The sequence below is a fragment of the Lichenostomus cassidix genome, chromosome 5, assembly GCF_008360975.1.
Source record: "Lichenostomus cassidix isolate B80296 chromosome 5, HeHo_3.0, whole genome shotgun sequence".
NCBI classification, from domain to species: Eukaryota; Metazoa; Chordata; class Aves; order Passeriformes; family Meliphagidae; genus Lichenostomus; species Lichenostomus cassidix.
The window spans coordinates 37,783,817-37,803,595 of NC_139486.1; the positions used below are offsets into that span (position 1 = coordinate 37,783,817).

At 43.3% G+C, this 19,779-nt stretch overlaps 1 protein-coding gene across 2 annotated transcripts; it reads left to right on the forward strand.

The window, feature by feature from the left end:
* The first annotated feature begins 3 nt into the window (after window positions 1-3).
* PPP1R14D (protein phosphatase 1 regulatory inhibitor subunit 14D) lies at window positions 4-15,704 on the forward strand. 2 transcript variants are annotated; one of them, XM_085062427.1, is made up of 5 exons: window positions 6,790-7,822; window positions 7,955-8,429; window positions 12,539-12,631; window positions 12,853-12,885; window positions 14,869-15,704. In XM_085062427.1, exons 2-5 carry the CDS (start codon window positions 8,247-8,249, stop codon window positions 14,935-14,937), a joined length of 378 nt encoding a protein of 125 aa, XP_084918553.1. In that variant the 5' UTR covers window positions 6,790-7,822; window positions 7,955-8,246; the 3' UTR covers window positions 14,938-15,704. The 2 variants fall into 2 exon arrangements, with proteins under 2 accessions (XP_084918552.1, XP_084918553.1); XM_085062426.1 differs by having other exon boundaries at window positions 4-7,822; window positions 12,853-15,704.
* Window positions 15,705-19,779: the final 4,075 nt, after the last annotated feature.

A 19,779-nucleotide genomic window follows, 5' to 3' on the forward strand; every position in this document is an offset into this window, starting at 1 on the left:
GAATTCCCTGCTCTTGGGACACAATATTCTTTTTCAGTGAAAGCACTTGGGATTGTACTTGGAGGCTGTCTGTGTGGCAGGACCCCTGCTACCATAGCAGAGAAAATTTTAAGTAACCACTCCCCACTGATGAGCAGCATTTCACCGTTCTCCTCAATCTCATATAGGTTAGCTATGATCCATTTGTAGTGCCCTTGCCTTGCAGGATGGTGCTTTTTGGGGCCACGGGAACACAAAGGCTACCTGTCCATGTATTTTCCCTCTGTGTGCTTCTACGTGCAGATCCACGATCAAATTCCTCTGTTCAACACATATATCTGTGTCATCCACCCGCTCTGCCTGTAAACAGTCTTAAAACTCCTGGGCAAGCTGCTCTTATCCTTTTGTTCTTGTCCTTAGGAAAGCTGGGAGTGTTGGTAATTTGCTTGGGCTTTATTTATAATGAAATATTTCATCACTTAAAACAACAACAGCAAACATGAGATGGCATTTCATGGTATGTCTTCGAAAAGAGGTGATGAACAGCAGCTGTGTATCAAACAGCACTTGGCTTTGAGGTTTGAGGGGATCATTCTGGAGTCCAGCATTTCAATTCTTGCTGTTTCTTTCTGTACATCTGATCTAGCCCTGTGTACTCTCACAGGATTTCTTGACAGTCCTTAGAGAAATGTTTCCTGCCTCCTGGCTGTCGCAAGTATCATGGGAACTTTACATTGTTGGAATACTATTTTTCCATATCTCTCATAACTCTCTGTGGTCTGATGCTGACATTTGTATAGTACTGACTTCTGTTAGGAAAAGGGAATTGCTTTGATCTAGCAGTGCTAAGGTATTAAAAAACCCTTGAAAGTGGAGGAAACGTGCATGTCTGCAGAGCAAAGATATTTGCTTTCCTCATTGGCTTTACGAATTTTGTCAGAAGAATCATGGATGACTCCCACTCTGTTTCCAAACCAGGTCTTTTGGACCTGCCTGCAGATCATGCAAGCAGTAAAGGAGAAGCTGACCTTGCTGTCCTGAGCATCTAAATATATGCAGGAGAAATAAAAACAACAACAAGGTTGTCTCCTTCTGTTCTGCATTGCCTGAGATGCTCTGCTGGGAACTCAGTCTTGTTTTTAATCTGGAAGGGATTTTTCCTGGATAAATATTCAAAGCCTTCAGAGTGGAGCCAGGTGAGGCCCAGTGCAGTTCCTTAACACAGGAACAGGGAGCTCAGAGAGCAATTGGCCCCATGGCAAACCAGTGACTGTTTGGATATCCACACTGGCAGATCTGGGCCTAAACACTCCAGTTTGGTATTTTTTGTCTTACTTAATAACTTAATCTACCTTAGCAGTAGTGTTGGGTTACAATATCTGTCAAACGTTTCTTGCAAACCTGAAGGACACAGTATCTCCTCTGCTTGTGCTAAGTAATGTAATTCCTACAAACAGAGTGCTGGGAGGATTCACTGATTGCATCTCCAGTGTTCCCCCCACCTTTTTTTAAAAAATATTTATGAAAGGACAAGCCCTTTCATAAGATGATCAAGCCTAGCCATTAGAGTAGGGGGGTTTAATGGTTTTTATTCTCAGCAGAAGGCTGTGCTAAGTTCTGCTGCAAGGTTTTCTGCTGCTCACCCTAAATGTGTTTACAGTTACTTTATACTTAGTTTTATTCAGTGTATTCATTAACAGCACAGTTTTTAAATATGCTCAGTTTATTCTGGAGGGACTCAGTAATTGAAATTTTAATTGAGATTAGGCCCAAGATCAAGGACTTCTACTAGAAACCCCTCTCTGTTTCAGCAGCTATTCTTCCAACTTGGTAATTCAATTTTTGCTCTCATAACCTCAAAATCCCATTACAGCCCTCATCTTCTGCAAAATGAATAAATTCCCACGACGTCAGCTGAGACATGTATTATTCATATTAGCATGAAGAGAAAGTAGGGTGTGTGATTTTATAACTTGGGAGTGTTTTTAAGGGGTCCTGAAACAGTGAGTCATTGTTAACTTTTGTCTGTCTTTGAAGTGTCTGCTCTCAGTCTGGAAATAACTATTTGGAGGATGACTCAGGGGGGTAAACAACACTAAGTTTAATATTTGACTAAGATTGAGGTCTTAGACACGCATGGCTGGTAACAAATGCAGTGCAGGAACCTCCATCACCCGCCTTCTTTCTATGTGATCGCTCTTGAGACCCCAGCACCTGTTGGCAGCTGGATGCCCACCTTGCAGAAGAAAGTGACTCCAACAGGCAGAAAAATAAGGAGGACTTGATTCGGGTTCCCCTTTGCCCCGCTGTGCAGCCCAGCTCTGTGGCATCACCATCCACAATGACTTCCTCACAGCAGCTTGTCACACTGGCCGATGCAGACAAATCCATTGTGCTGTGTTTTACCTGGGAACCGCTCCACGTATAATTAACGCTTGGGAGACAGGTTTGCTTGCTTGCTTGTTTTGTTGTATTTGCCTCAGGTTAAACCTCCTGGTGTGGTTTAGGGGTGAGACTCAGATGCAAGTGACGGCACAAAGATGTGGCAAAGGAAGGAGACAGGAAGGGATCTCATCAGGCTATGACTAACCACTGGTCCTGTGGAACAAAGCAGGAGAAAGGATGACAGGCTGCTGAGTCCTCCTGAGAGCCATTCCCATTGCATCAAGGGTAGCTTTGGGGAAGTGAGTTACAATGAGGGTATATTGTTGCTTTGTGGATGTTCTCATCTACAGTTTCATGGCACTGGTTTTTATTTTAATGTTGCTGGTCAAGGTAAACCCTTGAGGGCAGGAGCACTGGGAAAGGAAAAAGGGGAAACAGTGTCTAGACTGGTTACCCCGAGAAAGTATCTGCATCTTTGTCTTGTCTGTGCAACGCCTTTACAGGGAGATAGGTATGGAAATGTGAAGCAAAGAACCTTCAATGTGCAGGAACTAGAATAAATCTACATTTCCCACTGAAGTTCCCATAGACGACTTGAGCTGTTCTTCACTGCATCTGTGAGTGGAATAGGATTGGCCATAGGGTTCCCTATAGACTATCCTTCTCCATTACTTCCTACAGCAACTGCATCCCCAGATGCAGTTCAACACCTTCAGGCCAGCTGCCAGCACCTCCCGGGAAAGTCTGCTCTCCCCTCTGCTTGTAGATGGCGATTTTCCTGCAGATGTGAGCAGTACAGTCTCTGCAAATGTAACTGCATCCTTTCAAGGGTATCAGGTCATAATAAACCTCTTGGTGCAAGAGCTGTAGAGCCTCTGCAAGCCTGAAATGTTGAAAGCAGGCTGGAAAACAAGGAAGATCCCCTTCAACTACTCAGCCAGTGCTTTTCTTGTCTGTAACTGTACCATGAATACTGAAAACTCTGTGCCACAGGAAAACATTGATCATGTTACCAGTGCCTCTGGTAGGGAAACTTTCCTGTAGGGAAACAGCAGAATAATACAAGAGGGAGAGCAACAAAACAACATGGGCATGCTTTTGGAGATCCCCAAATAATTATTTTGGCATCTAATTCATGTTGGCAGCTTCACCTAATTATTCAAGGGGAAGGGGGGCTTCTTCCTTGGTGGAGATGCTTACTCATCCCACTACCCAGGATGTCTGTGGATGGACACAGACAAGGTGAATTGGTGTGCCACAGCAGTAGGTACAACTATTTCCCATTTACCCTTCTCAGCTGCTGATGAGACATTAGCCTTTATATTTCACTTGACTGCCAGTAACAGAGGCCAGAGGAAGGGAAGGTTGGTAGGCCAGCTCACTTGACCTCTATTGCTGAGACTTCTCTATTTTCTGAGGTGGTGCCAAATAGTGTAATTTTGGGTTGATCAGTCAAGTTGGGAAATGTCATCCTCTGGCATTTGTAATTATTCCTTCTCAGTGCCCTTTCAGTGCCTTGTGAAAGGTGAGCCTATCAGGAGAAGAGAGTAATACTGATCACTGATACCTGGCTGAAGAATGCAGATGCTCTTCAGGGCATGTTGGTGGGAAGGTGGTAGTACTTCTCAAGTGAGAGCTGGAGACTGTGTGAGCTAGACATCCCAGTCTGCTTCCCCAAGTGTCCGGGAGCTGAGGGCAAGAGATGATGCACACTCCCTCTTCTCACTCAAACTCTGGGGCAATGGTGCAGCTGTTTTGGTTTCCATGCTCCCACGGAGGCACTGAAAAATAAGGGAAGTGGATGATGGACATCAAGATGCTGGGTGTACCGGGCTTGCTCAGGGCTCTGGATTTTTTAAATCTCCAGTCCTGGCTACATTAGTTAATCTGCACAACTTTTTTTTCTGTGCCTATTCCTGTTCCCAAGAAGGTACAGAATCTCTTTACCTTGTGGTGTCATTGTAGTATTGATACAGTCACCCCTGCTGTCTTCTCTGGTTTGTGTTAACTACCATGTTTGCAACCACAGGGAAAGTGATTATTTTCTAAAGCAGGTGGAGAGTGGCTTCTGCTGTCTTGAAGAAAAATGTTCCTGTCTAGGCTGGCACTCAAGGGAAAGGGGCCAACCTGGTTGGCCTGTGGAAAGATGAGCTGGAGCCCTGCTGAATTATTAAGCACACACCACAGTCATCAGCTCAGGAAGAAAGAGAAGCTCCAGCTTAGGTCACAGGTGTGGGATGGAGATTACTAGCTTCAAGAACAGAGGAGTGTAACTGGATCTGACTCATGCCCTTGGATGCTCTGCTGCCTGGATCAATGTCACAGCTGCTTGGTACTATGATGCCTATGCTCAGCTTGGTTTGGTGGCCCTCTCTGCCGCCACAGACAGTCATAAAAGTCCAACTCCACCGTACTGAATCCTCCCCTTCTTTCAGAGGCACCTCACTTTTAGGGTAGGCATGGAGGATCAGCAACCCTAGGTCACACACATGGAAACTGAGGCACAGTGTTTCTTTCAGTCCAAAAATTAAAAGGCATTGGCCATGTTTAAACCCCCTTTATTCACTAACAGAAATGGTATGCAGAGTTGCAGAGGATATGATCACAAGCAGCTGCAGCAGGAGGTCCATTGGAACTTACATGTGCACAGCTGTTTTGAAAAAACAGGTTGTTTGATTAGATTACTTAGTTGCCCAAGTATCTGTGCTCACTCCGGAAATTTTGGTCCAGGTTGTATGCCTGAAGCTATAAGGAGAGATAACTAGGTTGAAAATAAGATTCCATCTCCTAGCCATGCCTGAGATCTCCGAGATCCTGTCCAAACAAAAGGGTGAATGTCTTTCTGACCCTTTGGCCATGTGAATCTGCTGTGATGTGAGCAAAGGACAGGATGGGGTGCGGCACTGTGAATATAGTCTTGAAGCTGCTTCTTGTTTGGCAGCAGCTGGCATTTACCAGCACTGGCAGATGGTTGGTGCACCCTAGGAGATGCTGCCTCATTCACGGGGACAGTATCCCTTACCTTGACTGAGGCACCCTGTCCTTTGCCTGCAGGAACTTCTACCACACCCTCAAGGACTGATCTTGCACTGGTTTTGTGTCGTCCTCTTGCTTTAATCATAGATTAAAATAGTTTATTACTGGAGGGGGGGGGGCTACTTTATCAGTAAACATTTACTTCTATATTACCACCTTCTTATTACAAAGAATTCATGACTAAGCTGATATAAGACAAAGCAGTATGATGAACATCCTGTAATCTGGCTCATTTTGGTTTACAGCTTTCCTGAGAGGGCCTCTGACATCATCCTCTGAACGTCTTGTTCAGCTGTAGGGTGGCACTGATCGAGCAGCAGGAGGGTACAAGGAGTTTGTGCCGCTTGTTTGTTACTTTGTTGATAGAGTACAGGCGTGGAGTGAGTCTGTTACTCAGCGTACAGGCCTGTGGACTTTTCCATATCAAGCTCAAGCTCAGCTCAAGTGAGGTTACAACTGAACAGTGGTTCAAGCTGTTTGAAGAGCCACTAGAGAAGGTTATGTTCCCTTTTCCCTCATTCTCACACCTCTCCTGTGACTTCTGGATCCTCTGCTTCATAAGTTCAACCCTGCTGGCAGAATATTAACAGGGCAAATGGCATCTTTCATGTAGAGTTTAACTAAACTGCTGAATGCACTGGGGTCAGCATAGGGGATGGAAGAAATGGGCTTCCCTGCCAGTGCTTCAGCCACTGCAGATATTTGGAGTGACTCAGTGATAACAGGTAACTTCTCTTGTAAGTCTGGTCTTCTTTCTCTGGTCTTAATGCCAGCCTCTCTGGCATTACTTCTTGGGACCAAAGAAGTATAGTTTTCCTCCTATTTTCCCCTTTCAAATATGTCAGTCCTTGAACACCAAATTAGAGCACTTCTATTTGGAGAAAGGAACTTGTCACCTGAGTGTGTGTCCTTTGGTCCAGAGTTACCATGTGAATATCTTCTCCTTTTAGGCCACATCAACCTTTGAAAAGTCAATAGTTGGAAAGGCATTATAAGACGTTCAAAGGGTTTTGCAGGTGTTCCATTAGTTAAGAATGTCTGATGAGTCTGCACTCACTGAGTATGCTACAAGCCTTTTAACACAGATTTTTCTGTGTAACTTTCAGCTAAATAAGAAAGTTTAGGAGTGAGATTAGAGGGACAATACAGCCAAGCAGTGAGGAAAAACGGGTAAAGCTGCTAAAATTAAATAGCTGACAGTTGTCTTCTGAACAGAAGTTTTAGGTTGTCAGAAAAGCAAAGGAGATGATATCAGTTTCAGGGATACTTTAATTCTTCACATATGTGAAAGCAAGTTGCAGAATTTCCCATCTGAAAAGGCTTTTCTTTTTTGCTCACATTAGGGATGAAAAGAAGGACTGTAATGAACCTGCTTTTTTTTCACTATGACCCTGGGTACAAGATGTTGCTGTCTGGCTGTGTCACCATCCCTCTGGGGACAGAACTATAGCAGGGGGACCAGGTAAGCTTTCCAGAGACCAGTCCCTCTGCAGACTGCCCCATGCTGCCTGGCACCACCTTTCAGTGAGAGACGGGTTGGTTGCTTTTCCTTTGGTTTATCTAGCTCTTGGCCTCCAAACTGGAAATACCTTGGCTCCCAGCAACAGAGGCTTGCTTGCTATTTCCACATGAATCATGAGACTGGGAATGTTTGATCTGCTTCATGGTGGAGGGTCTCAGCTGGTTTGTCCATGTGGTAGGGCAGCTTCCTGGCAGGTTGCTGGAGGTCTCTGGGAGCAGTTGAATAATGAGGTGTGACAGTGTCCTGGAACCCTGTAAACAGAGCCTGCCTGGTTTCTGTTCCTCTGTGCACTGCTCACACCTATCCTTCTAAATGGTATAGGGCAATAGTGCTGCAGACCTTTAACCAGTTAGGAGGGAACTGTAGACCAAGCAATGATAATAATATATAGTCTGATAGCAGTTTATGATGCCTCAGCAGGTAAACCTGTTTACCATGAATACTTTTCTGTGGGGAGGACATAGTGCTATACCCCTAGTCAGGCCTCCCCTTGCAGTGCCATCACATCAAATATTGTTCTTTTTTTTCCTAATTTGAGCACAGATATTTTCTTTTATCCAGAAAGTTCCTTGCTCAAATAATTTCAAAATCATGTCACTGGTATTTCTACAGAAATTTTTTAAAGAGCTGGAGTAAACTTACAAAATGTAGAATGAAAAATGGAATTGCTGAGCCCAGCTTTGGGTTGCAGTATTATTTCCTGACCTACTGCTGTAAAATAGCTGCCTGATTCCAGACCACTTCTTATCTGTGCTGGGTCCAGTGCTTTAGCTGGAAAATGCCAAATATACCGTCTCAATGGGAGCTAAACCCTGTAGCTGCAGGCAGTTTACTGAGTATGAACTGCAGCGAGATTCAATGCATTACGTATGGATCAGCGCTCTGGAATTGCACATGCATGTTAACTTATGCCTGTAGGAAAACAGTCATTTAAAACCTCCTTCTTCCCCGCCTCTTGGACCTGACTTGTGTTAAATATTAACAAACATGGTTCATCAATTCCCTGGTTCACTTGGCTTCTTTTAACAACAGATGTTATTACAACAACCCGGCCTGCCTCCCTGCTCCTGTCAGCACATCTGATGGTGAAACCCAAGAATCTGCGGCTGTAACTGTGCCTGCAGAGCCTTGCTGCTGCCCAGCCCTGTGGCCACCTGCAACCCTCTCCCTGGGATCACCAATGCATCCCACCTTTGGCACCTGTGAGTAGCTTCTGCTGGGACACACTGGTTGCAGAGAGGCTTTGGTTAAAGAAAACAGAGAAAAGGTGTGAGGGAGCCCACAGGAAGGCGCATTCCTGCTGTCAGAGGAGGAAGCCGTGAGGATGGCCAGCAACTCCAGTGCACTACCCCGCGTGACTTTCCAGACGCCAGAGAAACCTGGGGAGGAATCATCACACAGGAAACTGGGCAAGTTGACCATAAAGTACAACCGCAAAGACCTACAACGCTGGCTAGACCTGGAGGAATGGATCAATGCCCAGCTGCAGGAGCTGTACCAGTGCCGGGTGAGTAGCTGGGGCAATTCAGCTGCTTGCTTGTCAGGTGAATGGGTCTAGAGGCCTTGTGTGCTGAGACAGAGGTTTGCTTGCTCTGCCTCACTGGAAATAGTTCCTCATCTTCAGCTCTCAGCAGGTATCTCCATGCCCCCTCGGCAATACTCTCTGACTGGTGTGTCAGCAGGCAGGGAAGCTTGCACTGAAGCAATCCAACTGGCTTTGAACTGCCTGGTGTTGCATCCACTGACGGGGTGTTGCTATTGCTCTGCATGAGTAGCGTGACCTAGAGAGATGTATAAACCCAGGATGCTTCTTGTTGCTGAACTCCATGTGGTGAGTGGCTTTGTAGCAAACAGTATCCCAGCTAGCTGCATTAGAGTGATCAGTGTATCACGGTTCCTTTTTGACACAACAGTGAGGCTCTACCTTCTGTTTGAATGAGACAGTTTGGAATGTGCTGTATTTGTAACTGCAGAGTTTGGACACACTATTGCCAGCAGGGAAGAAAGGGAAAAAACCTCTTTGCTCAAAACGTAGAGTTCTTATGCCTTCACCTTCACAAATTCCTAGAGCTGTCATCCTTGCCTGAGCTTCCCTTTGTACCAGGAGCTGTGCCTCCTAAATTATTCCTGCCTGCCTGAAAGCTGTCCCTGTAGAAAAGATCCAGGAGTGTCTACATCCAGCACCAGAATGGCACAGGTCTTTACTTCAACTGTTCCAAGGTATGACATTTTTTCAGTAGGTTAGTAACATCCGAGTTCCAGCACTGCCTGGGTATACTGAAATTTTAACCTTGTACTGTTGCTTCTATTCATACATTGTCCTTTGATGCATGAGTGCTTTCAGAAGCAATAGTGCTCTTCTGTGTTTGAGATAATCCTTTGGAGTGTGGTACACTAAAAGGTGAAAGGCTTTCTCCTGTTGTACATCATGATCTTCAACCCATTTAAATAGCTTGACTAAGGGTTTTGCTTTTCTGTCTAGGGCAGAGGCTGATACAGTAAGAGAACACAGCTTTCTTGACTCACAGAGAATCTCTATCAGCACACCTTCAACATATGACACAGATGGGTTTAACAAACTGTGCAAGCCAGTTTATTTATGTCCTGGATGGGGACAGACTAAATGAACTGCCAAGTCCTTTCTGTCCTGCTTTCTGTATTTGCACCGCAGCACAGTGTTAAGCACACTTTTGAGACACAAGGAAATAAGAGCTGATAACTGCTTAGAGTCTTCTGCTCTGAGCATCAGCAGTTTCAAATTGCAATCAACAGTGGAAGTGGACATGTTAGAACAGCCCAGGAAAGGTGGTTTTTGTGCTACATGCCATGATAGTACAGAGAAGCTTTTGCCTGCCCGGGTGGATTTTCTGGGCCTGAGAGCCATAGAATGATGTCAGCGCCACAGCCAAAGACCTATACTTCAGGAACTGCTTCTGAGTCTGTCATTATTATTTTTGTTTTCTATAATTATAATAATTTTCTGTGTGATGGTTTCCTATTTGATATTTGTGGGAATGTACCAGATTCTCATGCCATGCTGGGAGATAAAAATAATTCATTTCTGTTATAATTTATGAAATCTGCAAACAGGTAGAAAACAAATATGGAGGAAAAGGTCCTTCCTTCTGCTGCAAATGCATGGCTCCTCTGAAAATGAGTATACTCATTACTGCTTCTGTTCTGTTAATTAACATTAGATTTCCTAAACAGAGCTTGCTTCGTAAAAATGACATCTGTTCAACTCAGTTGTGAATTTCCAGTTGTTTTCTATAGTTTACAAGATGATAGTAATAAATTCTCAGCTTTACCTTAGGCCTCTTGATAATGCATTATGAAACATTATACAGCATACACAGGAGCAGAAGTTATTACCAGACCCAGTCAGACAGGCAAAATTCAGTGTGTCTGCCAAGTGCTAGCATTGTAGTCCTGGTGAGTGAAGGCTGTTCAAAAGAGTGGCAATGACAATATTGCTTCCCAACCATGTCTGCACTTGCATTTACGGACTGTCCCTGGAACTGATAGCTCGGTTCAGAGAGCCCCTTGTCTGACTGTTAAGGTTTGCCAGAAATAAGCAAGGAGAATGGCTGCTGCTTTGATTAACAGAACATCTTGCCCTTTGGAGAACTACTGCAGTTTTAAGGAGCTAAATTATTGGCACTTTTTTTCCTGAGACAGACAAGAAGCACTTGGTATGACCAGTAATGTGACACAACATGGGGTTCCTATGTGCTACCCTTACTTGCTGAAATCTACAGAGACAGACCTTTACATTCGTAAAGGTGTCAGAAAAACAAGTCAGGTTACATTATCACTTCTATTTTTCAGAGAATTAAGAGCTGTTTACTGTCATCAGAGTAGCTGCCCAAAGAGGATATTCTTTTCCGTACTACAAAATCCTGGCAGGCACAAGTGAGAAACCTAGCCATGCCCTTAAAGGAACAGATTGCTAGTGGATTGCCCTTGCTAGTATCTCTTCAGCACAACATATTTCCCTGCTTCGTGATGTATTCAGACCAGCATGAGATTTGCTACCAGGAGCTACATAACATGATGCTGTGCCAGGTCAGAGATTGTTAACTGGATCTTTTCAAATACATACATGTGCCACAGCAAATTACCTGTGAGGTGTCCAGTATGTCCAGCAGGTCATCCTTCTCTCTTCTGTGCATTGAGACAGGACTTATTATTTAGTTGCCCTGCTTCTTTGGGCTTCCTTGGACCCATCAACTTCCACTACATTGTCTCTTTGTTACCTCATACTTTGCTCCACCTGCCCTTGGGTGTCTGCTCCTGGGTGTCTTCCAGAGATTCAGCTGCCAGTAAGGTTAGTTCAAACATCACCTTCTGATTTGGGGAATGCTATGATGTCTACAGCTGTGAAGCTTTTTTGCAATAAAACTAAGAGCCTCTGATTTCCAAGATGATTCCTTGCATATGGAAGCCAGAACAGCATCCACACTAGGATTAAAAAGCCACAGGGACCTCCTACCCTATCTTGCCCTCCCAGCCTAATGTGCTTCTTAACCAGAGACAAAGTCAGACTGGATCAACAGCTGTTTTCTAAAAAGTGACATGAAAACTATTACTTTTAAAAAGAAATACTGTGTGGGTCACAGTGCCATATATTTAACTCTGGTTTACTATTTATTGTTAAATCAGCTGCATTTCAAAGCTAAACAAAGGCTTTCTATTTCTTCTCTCATTTGGTATCAGTGACTGCTTGGGGAGTTTCTTTTTTTCCGGTAAGTATTGCCTTCATTGTTTAATGTTTTACATACACATCCATAAATGCTACTACCTGGCAATCAGGTACTGTGCTGTTTACCCAGTATCCTTATTCTGCTGATTATTATGCCAAAATATCACTAGTATTGTGTTGTGAGAGATTCATTTTGCAAATACACTGGCAAAACACAGCTTGTTTTCCTTGTGGAGACTTGTGAAGCTAAAATGTGCCTGTGATCTAGTTTACAAATGTTTCCAACTAATACCCCCTTGCAGTACAAGATCATTACTCCTATCACCAAAACCTGGGGTTCCCCTTACATTAAAGGAGACTATTATATCCCCCTTATGTCTATTAGAGAAAGCTGGCAAAATACTGTTAGGTCTTTCAACAGCATAATTGTTTTTCTCTCCATTGCTGCAAACATATAGTACAAATACAAAGTATATGAATGCAATTAGCATAACAGCCTAAAATCTCCTTCTATTATTTATACCTTTCTAAGATTAATCCTGTTGGAGTTCCGTATGGTGAACTCTTCATAGATGAAGGGTGTCACAGGCTGGTGTACACTGCATCACAGTTGGATATTCTTGCAATGGTCTTCCAGTGATGGATGATGATCTCTGAGCAGTGCAGTGGTTGGAAAAGATGAAGAATGTGTACATCAGGATGTGTGGCTGTAGCAGACACTACAAAGGGGCTGGAATCCATGCCCTTCCTCATTTTAAGAACTTCTTTATTTTGAGATGATTTATATCTTGACCTCAGTTTTACAGCATAGTTTTACTGTAACTCAGTTGCTTAGTTCTTTAAAGATGGCCTCTAGAGTTCTTAGATGTTTGAAGGTTAATTAACTCTGGTGGGTTTTTTTTTTTCCTTTTTAGCTAAGGGAGGAAACAGAGGCAGCTCCTGAACCACAAATTGATCTCGAAGATCTCCTGGAAGTCCCTAATGAAGAACAAAAATTAAAACTACAGGTCAGATAGAGGGACTTGGTGACTTTAAGTTAGGGAAGTTAAGTTTTCTTCATAAAGACTAGTGGTGTGTGGGGTAGAGAATAGGTGTTTGCAGTGTTGCATGATGCTTACCTGTGTCTTTGCCTGTCAAATGCAGTAAGATTATGCAGCCTTTTTGTAGGGAGGAGAAAATTAGATCAACTCATAAAATACTAAAATGACTAATTCTTTCTTTTTTTCAGGAAATCCTTCATGAGTGCTCCAGCCCTACAGAGGTGAGTGAAGCACCACATATATTTACATGTATGCACGTTATACTATTCTGTTATAGTGTCTTTGCTGCTGCTTGGCTGAGTAGCCAAGACACTACTGTGCTGCAGATTTGTTGTTTAATCATAATGAGAGGGGTTTGCCTCTTTATTCTGTGATTGTAAAATTACATATAAATGCACATGGATGAGCTGAAGGCAGAGCACTGGAGCAAATAAGGAATTATGCTTTACAATCAGAGGAAGTTCCTTCCATGTTTTGGACATCCTAAGCTGATCAGTCTGAGCTGCTATTTGGTCCTCAATGTAGAAAAGGCTTAGACAGTGACACAGCTCGCATTACCATTTTTTACACTAACTAAATGAATTTTAGCTTAAACCACTCTAGGGTTATGAGTGACAAGAATATAGGGTGGCCTTGAGGTTGGACTGGGCAAATAACTGCTGAGCAGTGGCCATTAGGTTAGTTTTACATGTGGCTTTTTTTCCATGTGAACTTCACAAGTTTTGACTTTGAATTAAACAGTTAAATCCCACAATGTCCAGAGGATTGGAGGCAATACTGTGGCAATGCACCACACAGGGATTGCCTTTGCTGCACTGCACACCTGTGCAAAATGGGGTCCCCATCACTGCTTCAGCCACATGCACTGCACATGAATATTCTGCTTATACATCATCCATCAGACTCCGTATATTGCTAAGCTGATGTGGCTGTACAGTGATGAACATACAGACAATGAGATTAATGCATGACTATCACTGAAATTAAATTGGGCTGTAGCAATCATTACAGATATTCCCCTGGCAGGAGAATAACAAAGCTGGCAATACAGAAATAGTTTTCAGAGTGTCTGAATTTCAGATCGGAGGCAAGAATCTCACATTCCCAGAGAGATAACTGAAGAGAGTTTGCTCTGCTAAGTCATAAGCCATCAAAGTGTCTTGTGGATAGCACAGTACCTGCTGAATACAGATACTTCTGCCCCATTGGCAAAACCACGTACTTTCACCCTGGGGATCTTGAATCCAGTCCTCTTGAAAGATCACAGCAACCTAACTGCAGAAAGCAGACAAGAAACTGAAAGGACTGACTGAAATAGAATGTATGATCCTAGGCATTTACTCCCAGAACATGTTGTGGCAACCTCTGATCCCCCAAGAGAGGAAGCTGGGCTTCCACACAGCACAAATGGTAACAAGCTGCAATACTTCCAGTGAGCTTGCTTAATTATGAGAACATGTAGCTACGTCTTTGGGTAAGAAAGGCTGCACACTTTATGGTGATATTACTTGCCATGCAGAGGGTAAAGTTTGCACTAGTCACATTGCCTTCTGCTTGGAATAACCAGATAGGCCAGTTTAGTTCATAGTCCTTGGCTGTGTCAGCGAAGTAGTCAGGGTTTATCTCCAGTAACTGCTCATCTATCTGCTCTGCCTTTCCTCAACCCCTGCTCAACATTGTCATTAGTCCTACATGTTTTGCTCCACCTCTTCTCTGCCAGCCACTTCCCTGTAGACCTGGCAGAGCTCCAGGATGGTTTGCAATCCTCAACATGGAGCTTTACTGGTTCAACAAGAGGGACAGCTTGCTTTGGCCTAGATTGGGAGGGCAGCAGAAGTGGGCAGGAGGTTATGGTGGCAACAGGAAGCACTGGAACCTAAAAAGAGAACAACAGCATCCTGAGGTCATCTCACAGTGGGAAAAGCAGGTATCAGGGATGAAGAGGGGCAGGCTAGCTCCTGAGGAGAAAGTAATCATGGCTGTTCCAAAGGGAGACAGGGGAAGGGAAATAGAGGAGCTTTTAGACCCTTCTCATCCATCACAAGCTCTCCTCTCCTAAGCCAAAGATACGTTTGCTCAATATATGTCAAAATTCTGGTTTCTGCTCAGTGTGAATGTGGGAATGATGCAAATGCCATAATACTCTTTGGGCTGGTGAGCACTGAAGTAATATGACATCCTTCTTCAACCAATTCTTATTGTAGGACTTCATTACGGAATTGCTTAGTCGATTGAGAGGTCTCCGGAGAGTTACCAATCCTCAGAAGAAATGACCTTGCCTACATGGAACACCCAGCTCTGGTTACATGGAAATGTGCATCTTCCTCACAAAAACCAGGATCAGCAACAGAACTTCTGAATATGTTTAGGACTTACTGTTATTGAGAAACATCACCAAGTTTGTGAACTTTGTACCAGTGGTTTGAAGTCTCCACTCCTTCCACATCTACACACACAGCAGGGAGCTAGATTGTACATTTTCCTGATTCTTAAAGAGCGTGTTAACCTGAGGAACAGGACAAGATGTCCTTCCTTTAGATTCTTCTAGGAATTTCCATGCTGGCCAAGGAGCACTGAATACAATTCTCAGGAGCTCATCAAGACTTCTTTTCTTCCATCCACTGCAAGGAAAACAAGGCATTGGTTATCACTCATTCATCAACATGGAAAATCAGCTACTGTTAAGCTGCACCTCATTTCAGTCTGGCTGGGACCCAACTGTGATCTTCTGCCTGTTACTGCTGTACCTGACTCTAGAGCATTGCACGTACTTTGTGAGTCTTATTAAGCCTCTGTTATTTATGAAGGTTGGACAGAAAATATACAATAGGATGGAAGGAAAATGTTTGAGTACACCTGGTCTACTTCAGGGGAAGTTTGTAAAACAGCTGCTAATAGTAATGACTAATTTTTTTTTCCTTTTTGTGGAATTTAAGACTTAGAAGCCTTTTCTAAAAGAACAAGGTCTTGGAATATTTTTGCTCCTAGTTTAAAAAGATGTTGGAAAAATACTTATTTTATATTAAAGCAGAGAAAACCAGCCATGCACTGCTTGCTTTTGCTCTCTCTTTAGATACTAAAGTAAAAATGAAGTAAAAAAATACCTGCTCCCAACCTCCCTTCAGAAAACATCTCGGAGCGAGTCTTTTGCAGACAGGTAGGTCTCACAAATGAGAAATGAAGTAGGACACAATATCTTGATGCACAAACTCTTCTGGCTACAACTAATGTTTGTCTGGAAAAATACAGAGGAAACCACATCCAGCCTCTCAGCAAGTCAGTAACTTGACACATGTGACTAGGAAATAAGACAGCAAATGGAGGCTGATTGCTTAGGCAGAACGCTCTCACATTATGCCCTGTCCCTATGCTGATTCCTGCCATGCAAACACAAGAGATGAGTCTCTGAGTCACATCCAGAGGGGGTCCTATGGAGCAGTATGTGCAAGGCCAGCTTTTGAGTACATTTTGTTTGTTTGGAGGGGCAGAAGTGACCAACTATGGATCAAGAGGGTCATGCAGGTTAGCTAACAAGCAAGAGTTCTTGGGCTGGACTGGTAATATCTTAATTGCATTAGTCTTTCCATCTGTATCAGTAGCAGAATAATGACTTATCTTGCTCTTCCCTCCTATTTTCCAGGTGTCAATGAACTAACTGTGGGCTGCGTCCTTTGAGAGGACAAAATCCAAGCTGCAGTAACAACTGTGATGTAAGGGCCTGCTTCCTTTCACATGCTGTTCTTGTATCTGACTGGAAGTTGACAAGCCATGGAGCTCATGTCTTGTTCTAAGGCTGCTCCAAGATGTTCCAAGCCTCATCCACTAAGCTGGAGAAATGGTCTTTGTCAGGTCAAATATGGACCTGTGGCAGTCCTGGGAACATGCCATTTTTGGCATAGAAAGGGGCTAGTGGGACATGTGTGACCTCTTGAAATCTCAACTTTATAAGTAAAATAACAACAAAAAAATTAAATCCAGAGCTGCAATGGTTGCAGATCTGGCATTGCTTATGGGTGACATGTGCTAAGACTCATGTTTCACACCTTTTGAAAAAGGAGAGCAGCACAGTCACAAAAAGCTCTGAGCTCTGTTAAAAACAGACTAGGATCAAACAGAAGTTCAGGTAGAAGATCTAGGTGGACATGCCATGAGCAGAGTCCTAGTCCTAAACTAGAGATGCAATTAGCTACAGCACAGTAGTATAGGAGTTCAGATTACTTAAATACCCTACCAACAGGCTTTGTTTTATTCTGCTGAGCTGCAATAGCACAAAGACATGACATGTCTCTCCTCTGGCCCAAGAGAAATATTTTCTCCCCCCTGGACATTGTTCTGTATTTCCTCAATGTGGAGTGATGCAAAAAGAATTTTTGTCTAGGCTTTAAGGTAGGCATTGTTAGAATCAAAGAAAAGGAGGTTCTCAAAACTCTGCTTGATGGGAGTTGTCTTTGTGCTTATTCTACAAGTAGAAGGAAAGGAGTAAGCTGCAGACCTTACCATGTGCAGCTGGTTCTGATACATAAAAGAATTATGATCCACATGGATATGTGAGAGCACTTCAACTGAGAACAGTGATATTAGGGGAGCAAGGCTACATGTGGCAGATGATTTCTCAGCTCCCTGGTGCAAAAGGAAAAGCAACATAAGGCAATCAGAGCAACTTATTTTTGGTTTAGTTCTTAAACAGTGGTAAATCATACTTGGTTTTATTGACATTTTGGCTGTTTTTACCCTAGAGCACAAGGATAGATTAAATCAACATTTGAAAAAAATTTTTGCTAACATCTTCCAGTTAACTTTGCTCTTTCTCAGCACCACCATGAGCATAAGTATGCAGATACTATCTAAGAATGTTGCTTTAAAGGAACTTTTCCCTCTTAACTATACGAAGATAACACAATGCATGAAAGTTCATGTGCTTTTTTAATTTGAATTCTTGTTGGAGTGGAGCCTACATTTGATAATTCACATACAAAACATTTTGAAAGGGAAAGAAAATCTCATTGTCCTTCATGATGTTCTACAAAGACAAAAGCAAACAAGCTGAATATCTTTCTGGAAGATGCTAAGCTGTCTTCTGCCCTTGAATGGCTAGGACTGAAGTTGATTGGCCTTCCAGAAATTGATTGTTTACCAGTATCTTTACTTGTTCACCAGCACCTTTTCAAAGACAAGGATAGGGAGTAAGCAACACAGCTAACAGTGCACTGCCCACTTAAAGGTCATGCAGCATTCCTCTTCTACAACAGATTCAGCTAAGTGTGCTTCCTGCAGACAGCTGAATTGGATACCCCTCTACCCTCCTTCTACATGGAATTCACGGAGGCAACAGCTACAGTGGGAATGGCTTTTCAGGGGAAAGTGATTGGGCCACTACTAAAATGGCCCATTATATGCAGAAAGTGCAGCAGCCACAAAAATGTCCATTAGTGGTGCAGGGAAAGCAGCAGCATGTGTCTGTGTGACTGAAGAGACTCTTCCATGTATGACTAAGTTCTATTTCAGGTAATGGGCTGGGTGCATTTCTGGATTCCTTGGGATGGCCCCACAGAAACCAATCTGGGAATCTAAATAATCTGCTTCCGGCTGCAACCTGCTCCATTACCACTGATGTGAACAGGGCAGGGCTTACAACATGGAGGCTGCCTAACTGCAAGGGAGCTCAAAGTTTGGTTGTGGCTAATGAAGCATTCAAAATGTTCCAAGTATCATACCAGCTCATACTGAGATATTAAAAAACAAACAGCTGTAAGTCAAGAATTAAAATTACTACTAACTGCTTGGAAAGGAACACAGGCTGAATCCCAAAGGAGAGGGTCAGTCTTAGGAGAGATATTGGAACAGGTGGTTGCACCTTCCCCTGTATATGTTAAACATGAATGATTTAACTTCAGACAGAACTGGGCTATCTTACTATCAGAATAATCATCCATGTCAAATAGCAATGACAAAGTGTCACTTCTATGATAACACAAAGGAAGAACAGCATTTGTTTCATTTTTAAGATTGTAAGTTCCTTAGGGCTGTAATGCAGCCCTAAGATGCAATTAAATTTTGTGTAATGCAGGGTTCATTGTGAGCTCTTGCATCAGAACAACACAAGTAGTTTTCCCATCTACCTGTCCCAAGGAGACAGGCACTGGTGATGCAAGGACTGCCAGGAGAAATAAGATCCTCCACAGAAGTCAGATTTTGCCACCCCTTCCTAACAAAAGATTTTGATAGCACTGCTGGATCAGCTCACCATTTTTAGTGTGTTAACCTGCAATCTTACTATTGTACGTTGTTTGAATCAGGTTTATGTTAAAAGGCCTGATCCAGAGCAGCACATCAGCAGAAACCCACCTTCAACAGTGGTTTGTTTGCTGTCTTCTGAGCAGAAGTGACAGAGGTGCAGGCAAACAATGTTTCGTCACTTCACCTTGGAGGCAGTGACCTTAAGCACGAGGGCAAGACAGCTGGGAGTGGCAATGTCAAACCAGACAGGCAAGATTCATTGGAAATTCCCTGTCAAAGGCAAATCCTTGATTTTGTTGCCATTGGAATTTATCAGCCTTAGACAGCTCTCTCAAAAGTCACATTATTTGGAAAGAGCTCATCCTGATGGAATAAGAGGGCCTGTTTACAGCAAATTTAGTTGGGCATTTGAAGCTATTCAGGGTGCTCTGGGCACTGGCAAGTACCACTTGCATCTGGATTATCTCCAGGAAGGGATATGGACATACGTAACTGAGCTTCTCTCATAACCAGAGAAAGAACATCACACAGGTAACATCTTCATCCTTCCAGTGGACCAAATAATAAACAAAGCCAAATCCTGCTTTCAGACTAACACACAACTCTTTCAGACTGACATGTTGCTCTTACAGACCACATGACCTTGGCACAGGCGCTGCAGATCACAACACTGTAGCTGCAGCAGATTACCTTTTCAAAGGATCTTTGGTTTCAAGTCAGTGAGCAACACTGCCCTGCGCCTTTTCCAGAAACACCACAGAAACATTTTTGGTGACTTCACTATGCTTCACTTCTTTCCCTAAGCCACTGGACACTAGGACTAACATACCGTTATGAGAAAGCAACACTTTGTAAAGGGCTATCAGGCATTTTCAGGA